Source organism: Odontesthes bonariensis, chromosome 12 (genome assembly GCF_027942865.1).
Source record: "Odontesthes bonariensis isolate fOdoBon6 chromosome 12, fOdoBon6.hap1, whole genome shotgun sequence".
In the NCBI taxonomy this organism is placed as follows: Eukaryota; Metazoa; Chordata; class Actinopteri; order Atheriniformes; family Atherinopsidae; genus Odontesthes; species Odontesthes bonariensis.
In genome coordinates, this window is record NC_134517.1 from 39,139,261 (window position 1) to 39,153,697 (window position 14,437).

The 14,437-nt window shown below is 39.5% G+C and overlaps 1 protein-coding gene across 1 annotated transcript in view; it reads left to right on the forward strand.

Moving 5' to 3' along the window:
• The first annotated feature begins 2,230 nt into the window (after positions 1–2,230).
• The window catches only part of LOC142397011 (kinesin heavy chain-like), a 47,752-nt gene continuing 35,545 nt past the window's right edge, over positions 2,231–14,437 (forward strand). Inside the window, exons 1-6 of the mRNA XM_075480438.1 lie at positions 2,231–2,501; positions 5,549–5,636; positions 5,814–5,887; positions 9,960–10,064; positions 10,644–10,692; positions 10,778–10,833. Of these exons, the coding sequence (XP_075336553.1) occupies positions 2,370–2,501; positions 5,549–5,636; positions 5,814–5,887; positions 9,960–10,064; positions 10,644–10,692; positions 10,778–10,833 (504 nt within the window). The 5' untranslated portion in view covers positions 2,231–2,369. The remainder of the gene's footprint in view (positions 2,502–5,548; positions 5,637–5,813; positions 5,888–9,959; positions 10,065–10,643; positions 10,693–10,777; positions 10,834–14,437) is intronic.

A 14,437-nucleotide genomic window follows, 5' to 3' on the forward strand; every position in this document is an offset into this window, starting at 1 on the left:
CTCTGCTTTGGTCAAATTTATTTCAGTTTGAGGAAGAAACTGAAAGCAACTGAAAAGGGGGGCTGTGGGGTAAGTAGGTTAACCCTAACCCAAGGGCGGCTGCAGCTCAGGAGGAACAGCAGTCGCCAACCAATCGGAAGGTCGGTGGTTTGACTCGAGCTTCCCGGGTAACAGTAACTGAAGTACTGTGGTACCACAGTAACTGAGATACTGTGGTACCGCAGCCCAGAGCTTTCTGAAAGCCTCTGGGTGTTGGGTTTAGAGCCTTCTGACAGTGGATGATGTCACAAGCAGTTCCAGCCAACACACAAGGGGGGGATGTAAACCCATAGAACGATGTGAGGATTCCCCGGGCATGTAGTACAGGCGCAGTCCGGTGTCACGGCAACAAATCGTTTCTTTAGCAGTAACACATCCCACCTTTGTGCTTTCCACAACATATTTACTGTTTCGAAACCGGATACTTCTCCTACTACTACTACTCACACTGACTTTTAATCCCGGATGCATACTAGATTCTCCTAAATGTTGGGTATGCATCATGAGGTTACTACTCATACTCAAACTACCCAAGATGCAACGTAACGTGACGTTGCCGATCGTCATTGCCGATGTAGCTAGCTACAACGTGGGTAGGTTCACTTCCTGTTTTCAAAACAAAAGCACCAATTGTATGGTAATGGCTTTCCCTATGATAAAAGGCAACGGGTATTTTATTTTGTGAAAATAACCGGAAGTGCGTTAGCTCACTGCGGCTAGCTTTAGTAGCACCGAATTCGTGGGAACAAAATTGTAAACAGCCGGTATTTTGTCAGATTTTCAACACGTTGGGGATCTAAACGACTACTTTCTCACCTGAAAATGTTTCAAATGTTGCTAAAGTTTACAGAGTTTAGAGCTTAAGGGAAATCAGCTTCAGGCCGGCTGATTTCGGCTCGGGCAGGAGCGAAATGCATTGTGGGTAAATGCTCTGCATACTGTCTGATCGATGAGTATGTAGTATGTAATATATGATATGCAGTATGCGGTTTCGAACACAGCCAAAGTGTCTCTGTCTCCCCGTCACAGTAGGAAATCCTAGTCGTTTTAAGTTAGCATCTGGGATGTTGCTAGTTAGCCACGTTTCAGTTTAGCACAACAAGCTCCCCTCCCTGTTTATCATCAGATTCCTCACCAGGGCAGCTTGTTGGTCAGTGAGTTTACGTTCACCATCACAACCAATGGAATACAAGGCTTGTACCTCCACTGTTTTTCCAGATATTTAGCTTTCCGCTTAGCACCAGCTCTGGAACCGCTGTAGATCGGCTTCAGCTCCTTCGGTGTACAACGCCAGCATTTCCCTGGTGTGCTGCTGTTTCATGGAGGAGAGCATTACATATCCATAAAATAGGGTATTATATCCACACAATATGTGAATTAGAAAAAGAATATAAAAAGTTTTTAAAAAAAGGAGTAGAACAACATGCTAAACAGACAAAGGCTGCCACTCTGTCAGGTTCCCAAAGCAGATGGTAGACAGAGCGGACAACAAGTTTCATGCTGGTACCTGTTCCCAAAGTAAAGCTGCAGGAAAAACTCATCCGTCAGTTTTAAACCCTTCAAGGAGTTAAAGAAAATATAATAACGATGAATGTATCAGGAGCAACATTTGAACACATGAATGCCTTAATAATGACCTCTGTGTAATTAGTGTATTTGACATGCAGAACCCTGTGATGTCGGTGTTTTTACAGCAGTTTATCCTCCAGCTCCAGTCTTTGCCTCAAGGGGAGCCCCCCACACCGGCGTTGGTCTGGGGGCTGTCCGGGATGGGCTGGAGGAGCGCTGCTCGGCGGCACTATGGCCACGGCGTGGGCTCCTGGTGTGGAACGCTTTCCTCACCTGGTTCCTCAGTGCCCAGATAATAAGGCATTTTAAAGAGCCTATGTTTGCCACTGGGTTAGGGTAGGGATGCACCTGTATGTACATGTCTGAGTGGGTATGTGGGGGGTTGGGTGTTTTAACCTTTGAACCGGTACAGCACTTTGTGTTACATTTTATGTATGAAAGGTGCTATAAATAAAGTAAATAAATAAAAATAAAATAGTAACGTGGCGGAGCTGTCGGGTCTTTTCTGTTAATTTCCAGTTAAACTTGTTAAACTGATCGATGTGAACAGGACTCCATGTCCCAGCATGCCTCGCGGCTCAGTGGTCCAGGGTGGGAGTGTCTCAGCATCCCGACAGAGAACAACACCGGAGCTCCATCCTGCCGGACTCTTCTGTACCTGCTGCCCAGGAAACGAAGCGGCTGTTCGGTCAGTTTGGACCCGGACTGCGCTGTTCTGATTTGGTGCGGTTCGGTTGTTGGTGTTGCGGGAGGCTGCGGGGATGGACCCGACGGAGTGCGGGGTGTGCGGGGTGAAGGTGATGTGTCGCTTCCGGCCGCTGAACGACTCGGAGCGGAGCCGCGGAGACAAATTTATCCCCAAGTTCAACGGAGAGGACACGGTGGTGGTGGCGGTGAGTGTGAACCGAACCGGGCCGGGCCGGGTCCGGCCGCGGCACCGGGGGGGGGCTCAGACCCGCCCGGTGCCATAACAGATGCAGCATGACACACCATGAAAACACAATAAAACCACCAGAGTCACCGGAAGCTGCATGTGATGAAGGAACGCGTTTGTTTGGGTTCTGATGGAACATTTTACAGAACAAAGCTGACCAGTTCCAGTCTGTGAGTCACAGAACAGTCTCATTCATATATCTGACCCAGCTGTTTACAACCAGTCTCATTATTGATTGATGATCAATTCCAAATGTTTTATTGATCATTTGAGGAGTTTGATTATTTTCATTTAGAGGCACAAACAGGAAGTCATCATGTTGTCAAAGTGTGAACAAAACAAACCCAACAGCAAAATTAAAAAAGGAAAAGGTGGAGAAAGGAAATGATTTCAGAGTCTAAAGGCGATTTCATTCACAGCTTTGTTTTTACTCAGAAAAAAGATGAAAATCAGGAGATCTGAACATGATGAAACCTGACCATGATTAAATCTGAACATGATTAAATGTAACGAGGCGGATGGAGGAACATCTTTCTTCTGTAATGAGATCCCATTAGAACCTTCAGACGTTTGTTTCCAGCTGAACGAGCTGATTGTTGTTCAGTCTGAAACCAGGAGTCTCATTGCTCCACTTCCAGGTTTCCTTCAGTCATTTGGGGGGTTGAACCTCATAAAGGCCTCATGGGAAATATGCTGTTTCCATGGCAGCAGCTGAAGGCCAGCAGGGGTCATGTGATCGGCAGCAGTAGGTCAGCATAGGTGTCCTGGCCCTGCGGTGACCATGTGACCATGTGATAGAACTCAGATAAACTGATGAATAAATCAAATGTTTGAATAAAAGATTCAAAAACACAATCAGACCCACAGAGCATGCACGAGGTGTGTGTGTGTGTCCAACAGCAATCATCTTTCTCCCGTCTCATTGGTCGAGTCATCTTAGACATCTCCCGGTGGGATGCAGTCACCATAGCAACAGGCTTCCTTTTGAAACAGAGACAGACTCTGAATAAACGTTTATCTGAGATTCTATTATTATTATTATTATTATTATCATTATTATCATCATCAGTATTTTGTACTCTCAGTATTTATTATTATTATTATTATTATTATTTTGTACTCTCAGTATTTATTATTATTATTATTATTATTTTGTACTCTCAGTATTTATTATTATTATTATTATTATTATTTTGTACTCTCAGTATTTATTATCACTGTTATTATTATCATCTGAAGTCTGGAGAACAGCTGCTGCTCTGCTCCGACATCTTTCCATCCACATCTTCTCTTTACTCGTCTTCCAGGTTTGCTTCTGAACCTGTTTGTTGTTTCTGATGAAAGCATCAAACTGTCCTCAGATCACTTTAATGTCGGCAGGTTAAAGTTCTGATGAAGCTCCTGAAGAAGCCTCGGCCTGTTTTTATCAGTCGAGCTGCACATGTTTATACGTTTATAGCTGTGTGAGTGTTACCTTCAGTTTCACACACTTTACGGTTGAATTTCTTAAATTCTATTCTGAATTTAACAGGGAGCCAATGAAGAGAAGCTAAAACTGGAGAAATATGATCTCTCCTGTTAGTTCTCATCAGAACTCTGGCTGCAGCATTTTGGATCAGCTGAAGGCTTTTCAGAGAATATGTGGGACAGCCCAATAATAAAGAATTACAGCAGTCCAATCCTGAAGTAACAAATGCATGGACTAGTTTTTCTGCATCACTCTGAGACAAGATGTTCCTGATTTTAACAATATTACGAAGATGAAAGAAGGCAGTCCTAGAAACCTGTTTTATATGTGAGTCAGAGGACAGATCCTGGTCAGAAATAACTCCAAGGTTCCTCACTGTAGGACCAGAAGCTGAGGAAATACCATCTAGAGTAACTATATAGCTAGACAGTTTCTCCCTGAAGCGCTCAGGTCCAAAGATAACGACTTCAGTTTGAATTTAGCAGCAGACAGTTCTGAGTCATCCAGGTCTTTATGTCTTTAAGACATGCTTGTAGTCTGACCAACCTATTGGGTTCATCTGGTTTTATATATAAGTACAGCTGAGTATCATCAGCATAGCAATGGAAATTTGTGCCATGCTGTCTAATAATGTTACCTAATGGAAGCATGTATAAAGTGAAAAGAATCGGTCCAAGCACAGAACCCTGAGGAACTCCATGACTTACTCTGGTGTGTGAGGAAGATTCTTCATTTACAAGAACAAACTGAAATCTATCAGATAAATATGACTTAAACCAGCCTAATGCAGTTCCTTTAATCCCAATAACATGTTCAAGTTTAGATTTAATTTACAGCAACCTTAAAAGTCACAGGTGTGCTAGGCTGCAAAGCAAATTGCCCCTAATAAAGTTTTTCTTGATTTTTATTGTATTGTACAGGTGTAATACAGCTGTGTACAGGTATATACAGATATGTACAGGTGTAATACAGCTGTGTACAGGTATATACAGATGTGTACAGGTGTAATACAGGTGTGTACAGGTATATACAGATGTGGACAGGTGTAATACAGGTGTGTACAGGTATATACAGATGTGTACAGGTATATACAGATGTGTACAGGTGTAATACAGGTGTGTACAGGTATATACAGATGTTTACAGGTGTAATACAGGTGTGTACAGGTATATACAGATGTGTACAGGTGTAATACAGGTGTGTACAGGTATATACAGATGTTTACAGGTGTAATACAGGTGTGTACAGGTATATACAGATGTTTACAGGTGTAATACAGGTGTGTACAGGTATATACAGATGTTTACAGGTGTAATACAGGTGTGTACAGGTATATACAGATATGTACAGGTGTAATACAGGTGTTTACAGGTATATACAGATATGTACAGGTGTAATACAGGTGTGTACAGGTATATACAGATGTGTACAGGTATATACAGGTGTGTACAGGTATATACAGATGTTTACAGGTGTAATACAGGTATATTCAGCTTTTACATGCGTGTTCATTTTGACGACGTGTTTCCTCCTTGCAGGGGAAGCCGTACATGTTCGACAGAGTCCTTCCTCCGAACTCTGAACAGGTTCAGGTCTACGACACCTGCGCCAAACAGATCGTAAAAGGTCAGATCACCTGAGCAACAGCCAGTCTGAACGTTATTGATCCTTCTCACAGTCTGATGATGTATCGATTCCCTTCCGGTTCTGACGTCGTGTTTGACATTAACAGGAAGTTGAGACATTTAACAGGAAACAGAATCTGTGTTTCTGCTGCTGAGGACATTTCTCTTTGTGTCCCAGATGTGTTGGGCGGGTACAATGGCACCATCTTTGCTTATGGACAGACGTCGTCAGGAAAGACTCACACCATGGAGGTCAGTGTGTGCCCCTGATGGGCTGTTTGTTGGATGTTTGTTGGGTGTTTGTTGGGTGTTTGTTGGATGTTTGTTGGGTGTTTGTTGGGTGTGTGTTGGGTGTTTGTTGGGTGTTTGTTGGATGTTTATTGGGTGTTTGTTGGATGTTTGTTGGATGTTTGTTGGATGTTTGTTGGGTGTTTGTTGGGTGTGTGTTGGGTGTTTGTTGGGTGTTTGTTGGGTGTTTGTTGGGTGTTTGTTGGGTGTGTGTTGGGTGTTTGTTGGGTGTTTGTTGGATGTTTGTTGGATGTTTGTTGGATGTTTGTTAGATGTTTGTTGGATGTTTGTTGGATGTTTGTTGGGTGTTTGTTGGATGTTTGTTGGGTGTTTGTTGGGTGTTTGTTGGATGTTTGTTGGATGTTTGTTGGATGTTTGTTGGGTGTTTGTTGGGTGTTTGTTGGGTGTTTGTTGGATGTTTGTTGGGTGTTTGTTAGATGTTTGTTGGATGTTTGTTGGGTGTTTGTTGGATGTTTGTTGGATGTTTGTTGGGTGTTTGTTGGGTGTTTGTTGGGTGTTTGTTGGATGTTTGTTGGGTGTTTGTTGGGTGTTTGTTGGGTGTTTGTTGGGTGTGTGTTGGGTGTTTGTTGGGTGTTTGTTGGATGTTTGTTGGATGTTTGTTGGGTGTTTGTTGGATGTTTGTTGGGTGTTTGTTGGATGTTTGTTGGGTGTTTGTTGGGTGTTTGTTGGGTGTTTGTTGGATGTTTGTTGGGTGTTTGTTAGATGTTTGTTGGATGTTTGTTGGGTGTTTGTTGGATGTTTGTTGGATGTTTGTTGGGTGTTTGTTGGGTGTTTGTTGGGTGTTTGTTGGATGTTTGTTGGGTGTTTGTTGGGTGTTTGTTGGGTGTTTGTTGGATGTTTGTTGGATGTTTGTTGGGTGTTTGTTGGATGTTTGTTGGGTGTTTGTTGGATGTTTGTTGGGTGTTTGTTGGATGTTTGTTGGATGTTTGTTGGATGTTTGTTGGGTGTTTGTTGGGTGTTTGTTGGATGTTTGTTGGATGTTTGTTGGGTGTTTGTTGGATGTTTGTTGGGTGTTTGTTGGATGTTTGTTGGGTGTTTGTTGGGTGTTTGTTGGGTGTTTGTTGGATGTTTGTTGGATGTTTGTTGGGTGTTTGTTGGATGTTTGTTGGGTGTTTGTTGGATGTTTGTTGAGTGTTTGTTGGATGTTTGTTGGGTGTTTGTTGGATGTTTGTTGGATGTTTGTTGGGTGTTTGTTGGATGTTTGTTGGATGTTTGTTGGGTGTTTGTTGGGTGTTTGTTGGGTGTTTGTTGGATGTTTGTTGGATGTTTGTTGGGTGTTTGTTAGATGTTTGTTGGATGTTTGTTGGGTGTTTGTTGGATGTTTGTTGGGTGTTTGTTGGGTGTTTGTTGGGTGTTTGTTGGATGTTTGTTGGGTGTTTGTTGGGTGTTTGTTAGATGTTTGTTGGATGTTTGTTGGATGTTTGTTTGGTGTTTGTTGGATGTTTGTTGGGTGTTTGTTGGGTGTGTGTTGGGTGTTTGTTGGGTGTTTGTTGGATGTTTGTTGGGTGTTTGTTGGATGTTTGTTGGATGTTTGTTGGGTGTTTGTTGGGTGTTTGTTGGATGTTTGTTGGATGTTTGTTGGATGTTTGTTGGGTGTTTGTTGGAAGTTTGTTGGGTGTTTGTTGGGTGTTTGTTGGGTGTTTGTTGGGTGTTTGTTGGGTGTTTGTTGGGTGTTTGTTGGGTGTTTGTTGGGTGTTTGTTGGATGTTTGTTGGGTGTTTGTTGGATGTTTGTTGGATGTTTGTTGGATGTTTGTTGGCTGTTTGTTGGGTGTTTGTTGGGTGTTTGTTGGATGTTTGTTGGATGTTTGTTGGGTGTTTGTTGGATGTTTGTTGGGTGTTTGTTGGGATGTTTGTTGGGTGTTTGTTGGGTGTTTGTTGGATGTTTGTTGGATGTTTGTTGGATGTTTGTTGGGTGTTTGTTGGATGTTTGTTGGGTGTTTGTTGGATGTTTGTTGAGTGTTTGTTGGATGTTTGTTGGGTGTTTGTTGGATGTTTGTTGGATGTTTGTTGGATGTTTGTTGGGTGTTTGTTGGGTGTTTGTTGGGTGTTTGTTGGATGTTTGTTGGGTGTTTGTTGGATGTTTGTTGGATGTTTGTTGGATGTTTGTTGGGTGTTTGTTGGATGTTTGTTGGATGTTTGTTGGATGTTTGTTGGGTGTTTGTTGGGTGTTTGTTGGATGTTTGTTGGATGTTTGTTGGGTGTTTGTTGGATGTTTGTTGGATGTTTGTTGGGTGTTTGTTGGGTGTTTGTTGGATGTTTGTTGGGTGTTTGTTGGGTGTTTGTTGGATGTTTGTTGGGTGTTTGTTGGTGTTTGTTGGGTGTTTGTTGGATGTTTGTTGGGTGTTTGTTGGGTGTTTGTTAGATGTTTGTTGGATGTTTGTTGGAGTTTGTTGGTGTTTGTTGGATGTTTGTTGGGTGTTTGTTGGGTGTTTGTTGGTGTGTGTTGGGTGTTTGTTGGGTGTTTGTGGATGTTTGTTGGGTGTTTGTTGGATGTTTGTTGGATGTTTGTTGGGTGTTTGTTGGATGTTTGTTGGATGTTTGTTGGATGTTTGTTGGATGTTTGTTGGGTGTTTGTTGGAGTTTGTTGGGTGTTTGTGGGTGTTTGTTGGGTGTTTGTTGGGTGTTTGTTGGATGTTTGTTGAGTGTTTGTTGGATGTTTGTTGGGTGTTTGTTGGGTGTGTGTTGGGTGTTTGTTGGGTGTTTGTTGGATGTTTGTTGGGTGTTTGTTGGATGTTTGTTGGGTGTTTGTTGGATGTTTGTTGGGTGTTTGTTGGGTGTTTGTTGGATGTTTGTTGGGTGTTTGTTGGATGTTTGTTGGATGTTTGTTGGGTGTTTGTTGGATGTTTGTTGGATGTTGTTGGGTGTTTGTTGGAAGTTTGTTGGGTGTTTGTTGGGTGTTTGTTGGGTGTTTGTTGGGTGTTTGTTGGATGTTTGTTGGATGTTTGTTGGGTGTTTGTTGGATGTTTGTGGATGTTTGTTGGATGTTTGTTGGGTGTTTGTTGGAAGTTTGTTGGGTGTTTGTTGGGTGTTTGTTGGCTGTTTGTTGGATGTTTGTTGGGTGTTTGTTGGGTGTTTGTTGGGTGTTTGTTGGGTGTTTGTTGGAAGTTTGTTGGGTGTTTGTTGGGTGTTTGTTGGATGTTTGTTGGGTGTTTGTTGGGTGTTTGTTGGATGTTTGTTGGGGTGTTTGTGGATGTTTGTTGGATGTTTGTTGGGTGTTTGTTGGATGTTTGTTGGATGTTTGTTGGGTGTTTGTTGGGTGTTTGTTGGGTGTTTGTTGGATGTTTGTTGGGTGTTTGTTGGATGTTTGTTGGGTGTTTGTTGGGTGTTTGTTGGATGTTTGTTGGGTGTTTGTTGGGTGTTTGTTGGGTGTGTGTTGGATGTTTGTTGGATGTTTGTTGGGTGTTTGTTGGGTGTTTGTTGGATGTTTGTTGGGTGTTTGTTGGATGTTTGTTGGGTGTTTGTTGGGTGTTTGTTGGGTGTTTGTTGGGTGTGTGTTGGGTGTTTGTTGGATGTTTGTTGGATGTTTGTTGGGTGTTTGTTGGATGTTTGTTGGATGTTTGTTGGATGTTTGTTGGATGTTTGTTGGGTGTTTGTTGGGTGTTTGTTGGGTGTTTGTTGGATGTTTGTTGGGTGTTTGTTGGATGTTTGTTGGATGTTTGTTGGATGTTTGTTAGATGTTTGTTGGATGTTTGTTGGGTGTTTGTTGGGTGTTTGTAGGATGTTTGTTGGGTGTTTGTTGGATGTTTGTTGGATGTTTGTTGGGTGTTTGTTGGGTGTTTGTTGGATGTTTGTTGGATGTTTGTTGGGTGTTTGTTGGGTGTTTGTTGGATGTTTGTTGGGTGTTTGTTGGATGTTTGTTGGATGTTTGTTGGGTGTTTGTTGGATGTTTGTTGGATGTTTGTTGGGTGTTTGTTGGGTGTTTGTTGGGTGTGTGTTGGGTGTTTGTTGGATGTTTGTTGGATGTTTGTTGGATGTTTTTTGGATGTTTGTGTGTTTACTGTTGTTGTTTCTCAGGGGAACCTTCACGACCCTCGCCTGATGGGGATCATCCCTCGAATCTCCAGAGACATCTTTGACCACATCTACTCCATGGACGAGAACTTGGAGTTTCACATCAAGGTGACGTCTCAGTTTGGATCATCTGCACATTAATAATATAATAATATAAGCTGGAAACATGTTTCTTTTTTATCTTTTGAAAAATTCCAGAGACTGAGCAGTGACTTATTTTTAGATTTTAGTTATTTTTATGTAATAATCAATCAGTCGATCACCTGGTTTCTTTATTTGGGTGATCAGCTGTCAAACAGACAGAAAACAGACAGAAATCTGTCAGAACCAGCCGATATCAGACTGTATATGAGGAGATAATTTAACCTGAGATCAGTTCTGTAGCATCAGAAGCAGCGATGCGTTCATTCACCCATGTGTTCTCCATATGTTCCCTGTTCCCCCGCGTGCTGGACAGGATGTATTAAATCTCACACAGTGACAACATTTTTATTCACAGAAATAGTTAGAAATTAGAAAGTTAGACATGTTTCATGTTGGAAAACATCTACTTTAGTTTGAAATGATTCGTTCATCTTCGGGTGAGAAGCGGTTAAAGACGTCCACAGAGCTGCAGATCAGAACTGAGCATCATGTCTTTCCCTCTGTAGGTCTCATACTGTCAGCATCATGTCTTTCTCTCTGTAGGTTTCATACTTTGAAATCTATCTGGACAAAATCCGAGACTTGCTGGATGGTGAGACATTTCCTACATTTCCTACATTTGATGTTAGAATCAAACGTGCGAGTCGACTCACTGCCGGCTGTGTTTCACGTTTCAGTGTCAAAGACCAACTTGGCTGTTCATGAGGACAAAAACAGGGTTCCATTCGTCAAGGTACCAAAGCTGTAGTACAGCATGTATTAGTCTTACTGCAGTATTAGGGTTACTGTAGTACAGCAGATGTATGCGGTATGACAGTACTACTAAAATACTACAGTGTTATTAGTCCTGCAGTATGAGTATTACTGTAGTACAGATACTGCAGTACAGATACTGTAGTATTAGTATTCCTGTAGTATTAGTATTACTGTAGTACAGCAGATGTATGAGTATTACTGTAGTACAGATACTGTAGTACAGATACTGCAGTATTAGTATTACTGTAGTACAGTTACTGTAGTATTAGTATTACTGTAGTATTAGTGTTACTGTAGTATTAGTATTACTGTAGTATGAGTATTCCTGCAGTAGTATTAGTATTCCTGTAGTACAGTTACAGTAGTATTAGTATTCCTGTAGTATTAGTATTACAGTAGTATTAGTATTCCTGTAGTATGAGTATTACAGTAGTATTAGTATTCCTGTAGTATGAGTATTCCTGCAGTATTAGTATTACAGTAGTATTAGTATTACAGTAGTATGAGTATTCCTGTAGTATTAGTATTACAGTAGTATTAGTATTACAGTAGTATTAGTATTCCTGCAGTATTAGTATTACTGTAGTACAGCAGATGTATGAGTATTACTGTAGTACAGATACTGTAGTACAGATACTGCAGTATTAGTATTACTGTAGTACAGTTACTGTAGTATTAGTATTACTGTAGTATTAGTGTTACTGTAGTATTAGTATTACTGTAGTATGAGTATTCCTGCAGTAGTATTAGTATTCCTGTAGTATTAGTATTCCTGCAGTATTAGTATTACAGTAGTATTAGTATTACAGTAGTATTAGTATTCCTGTAGTATTAGTATTACAGTAGTATTAGTATTACAGTAGTATTAGTATTACTGCAGTATTAGTATTCCTGTAGTATCAGTATTACAGTGGTATTAGTATTCCTGTAGTATTAGTATTACAGTAGTATTAGTATTTCTGTAGTATTAGTATTACAGTAGTATTAGTATTCCTGTAGTATGAGTATTACAGTAGTATTAGTATTCCTGTAGTATGAGTATTCCTGCAGTATTAGTATTCCTGTAGTATGAGTATTACAGTAGTATTAGTATTCCTGTAGTATGAGTATTCCTGCAGTATTAGTATTACAGTAGTATTAGTATTACAGTAGTATGAGTATTCCTGTAGTATTAGTATTACAGTAGTATGAGTATTCCTGTAGTATTAGTATTACAGTAGTATTAGTATTACAGTAGTATTAGTATTACTGCAGTATTAGTATTCCTGTAGTATTAGTATTACAGTGGTATTAGTATTCCTGTAGTATTAGTATTCCTGCAGTATTAGTATTAGTATTACAGTAGTATTAGTATTCCTGCAGTATTAGTATTACAGTAGTATTAGTATTCCTGTAGTATTAGTATTACAGTAGTATTAGTATTACAGTAGTATTAGTATTACTGCAGTATTAGTATTCCTGTAGTATTATTATTACAGTAGTATTAGTATTACAGTAGTATTAGTATTACAGTAGTATGAGTATTCCTGTAGTATTAGTATTCCTGCAGTATGAGTATTCCTGTAGTATTAGTATTACTGCAGTATTAGTGTTCCTGTAGTATTAGTGTTCCTGTAGTATGAGTATTCCTGTAGTATTAGTGTTCCTGTAGTATTAGTATTCCTGTAGTATTAGTATTACAGTAGTATTAGTATTCCTGTAGTATTAGTATTCCTGCAGTATTAGTATTACAGTAGTATTAGTATTACAGTAGTATTAGTATTCCTGCAGTATTAGTATTCCTGTAGTATTATTATTACAGTAGTATTAGTATTCCTGTAGTATTAGTATTCCTGCAGTATTAGTATTACAGTAGTATTAGTATTACAGTAGTATTAGTATTCCTGCAGTATTAGTATTACAGTAGTATTAGTATTACAGTAGTATGAGTATTCCTGTAGTATTAGTATTACAGTAGTATTAGTATTCCTGTAGTATTAGTATTACAGTAGTATTAGTATTACAGTAGTATTAGTATTCCTGTAGTATTAGTATTCCTGCAGTATTAGTATTACAGTAGTATTAGTATTACAGTAGTATTAGTATTCCTGCAGTATTAGTATTACAGTAGTATTAGTATTACAGTAGTATGAGTATTCCTGTAGTATTAGTATTACAGTAGTATTAGTATTCCTGTAGTATTAGTATTACAGTAGTATTAGTATTCCTGTAGTATTAGTATTACAGTAGTATTAGTATTCCTGTAGTATTAGTATTACAGTAGTATTAGTATTCCTGCAGTATTAGTATTACAGTAGTATTAGTATTCCTGTAGTATTAGTATTCCTGTAGTATTAGTATTCCTGCAGTATTAGTATTAGTATTACAGTAGTATTAGTATTCCTGCAGTATTAGTATGAGTATTACTGCAGTATGAGTGTTCCTGTAGTATTAGTGTTACTGCAGTATTAGTGTTCCTGCAGTATTAGTATTCCTGCAGTATTAGTGTTCCTGCAGTATTAGTATTACTGCAGTATTAGTGTTACTGCAGTATTAGTATTCCTGTAGTATTAGTGTTCCTGCAGTATTAGTATTCCTGCAGTATTAGTGTTCCTGCAGTATTAGTATTCCTGCAGTATTAGTGTTACTGCAGTATTAGTGTTCCTGTAGTATTAGTATGAGTATTACTGCAGTATGAGTGTTCCTGTAGTATTAGTGTTACTGCAGTATTAGTGTTCCTGCAGTAGTATTAGTATTCCTGTAGTACAGTTACAGTAGTATTAGTATTCCTGCAGTATTAGTATTACAGTAGTATAGTATTCCTGTAGTATTAGTGTTACTGCAGTATTAGTGTTCCTGCAGTATTAGTATTCCTGCAGTATTAGTGTTCCTGCAGTATTAGTGTTCCTGTAGTATTAGTGTTCCTGCAGTATTAGTATTCCCGTAGTATTAGTATTCCTGCAGTATTAGTATTCCCGCAGTATTAGTATTCCTGCAGTATTAGTATTCCCGTAGTATTAGTATTCCTGCAGTATTAGTATTCCTGCAGTATTAGTATTCCCGTAGTATTAGTATTCCTGTAGTATTAGTATTCCTGTAGTATTAGTATTCCTGCAGTATTAGTATTCCCGTAGTATTAGTATTCCTGTAGTATTAGTATTCCTGCAGTATTAGTATTCCCGTAGTATTAGTATTCCTGTAGTATTAGTATTCCCGTAGTATTAGTATTCCTGCAGTATTAGTATTCCTGCAGTATTAGTATTCCCGTAGTATTAGTATTCCTGTAGTATTAGTATTCCTGCAGTATTAGTATTCCCGTAGTATTAGTATTCCTGTAGTATTAGTATTCCCGCAGTATTAGTATTCCTGCAGTATTAGTATTACTGCAGTATTAGTATTCCCGTAGTATTAGTATTACTGTAGTATTAGTATTCCTGTAGTATTAGTATTCCCGCAGTATTAGTATTCCCGTAGTATTAGTATTCCTGTAGTATTAGTATTCCTGTAGTATTAGTGTTCCTGCAGTATTAGTATTCCTGCAGTATTAGTATTCCTGTAGTATTAGTGTTCCTGTAGTATTAGTATTCCTGCAGTATTAGTAT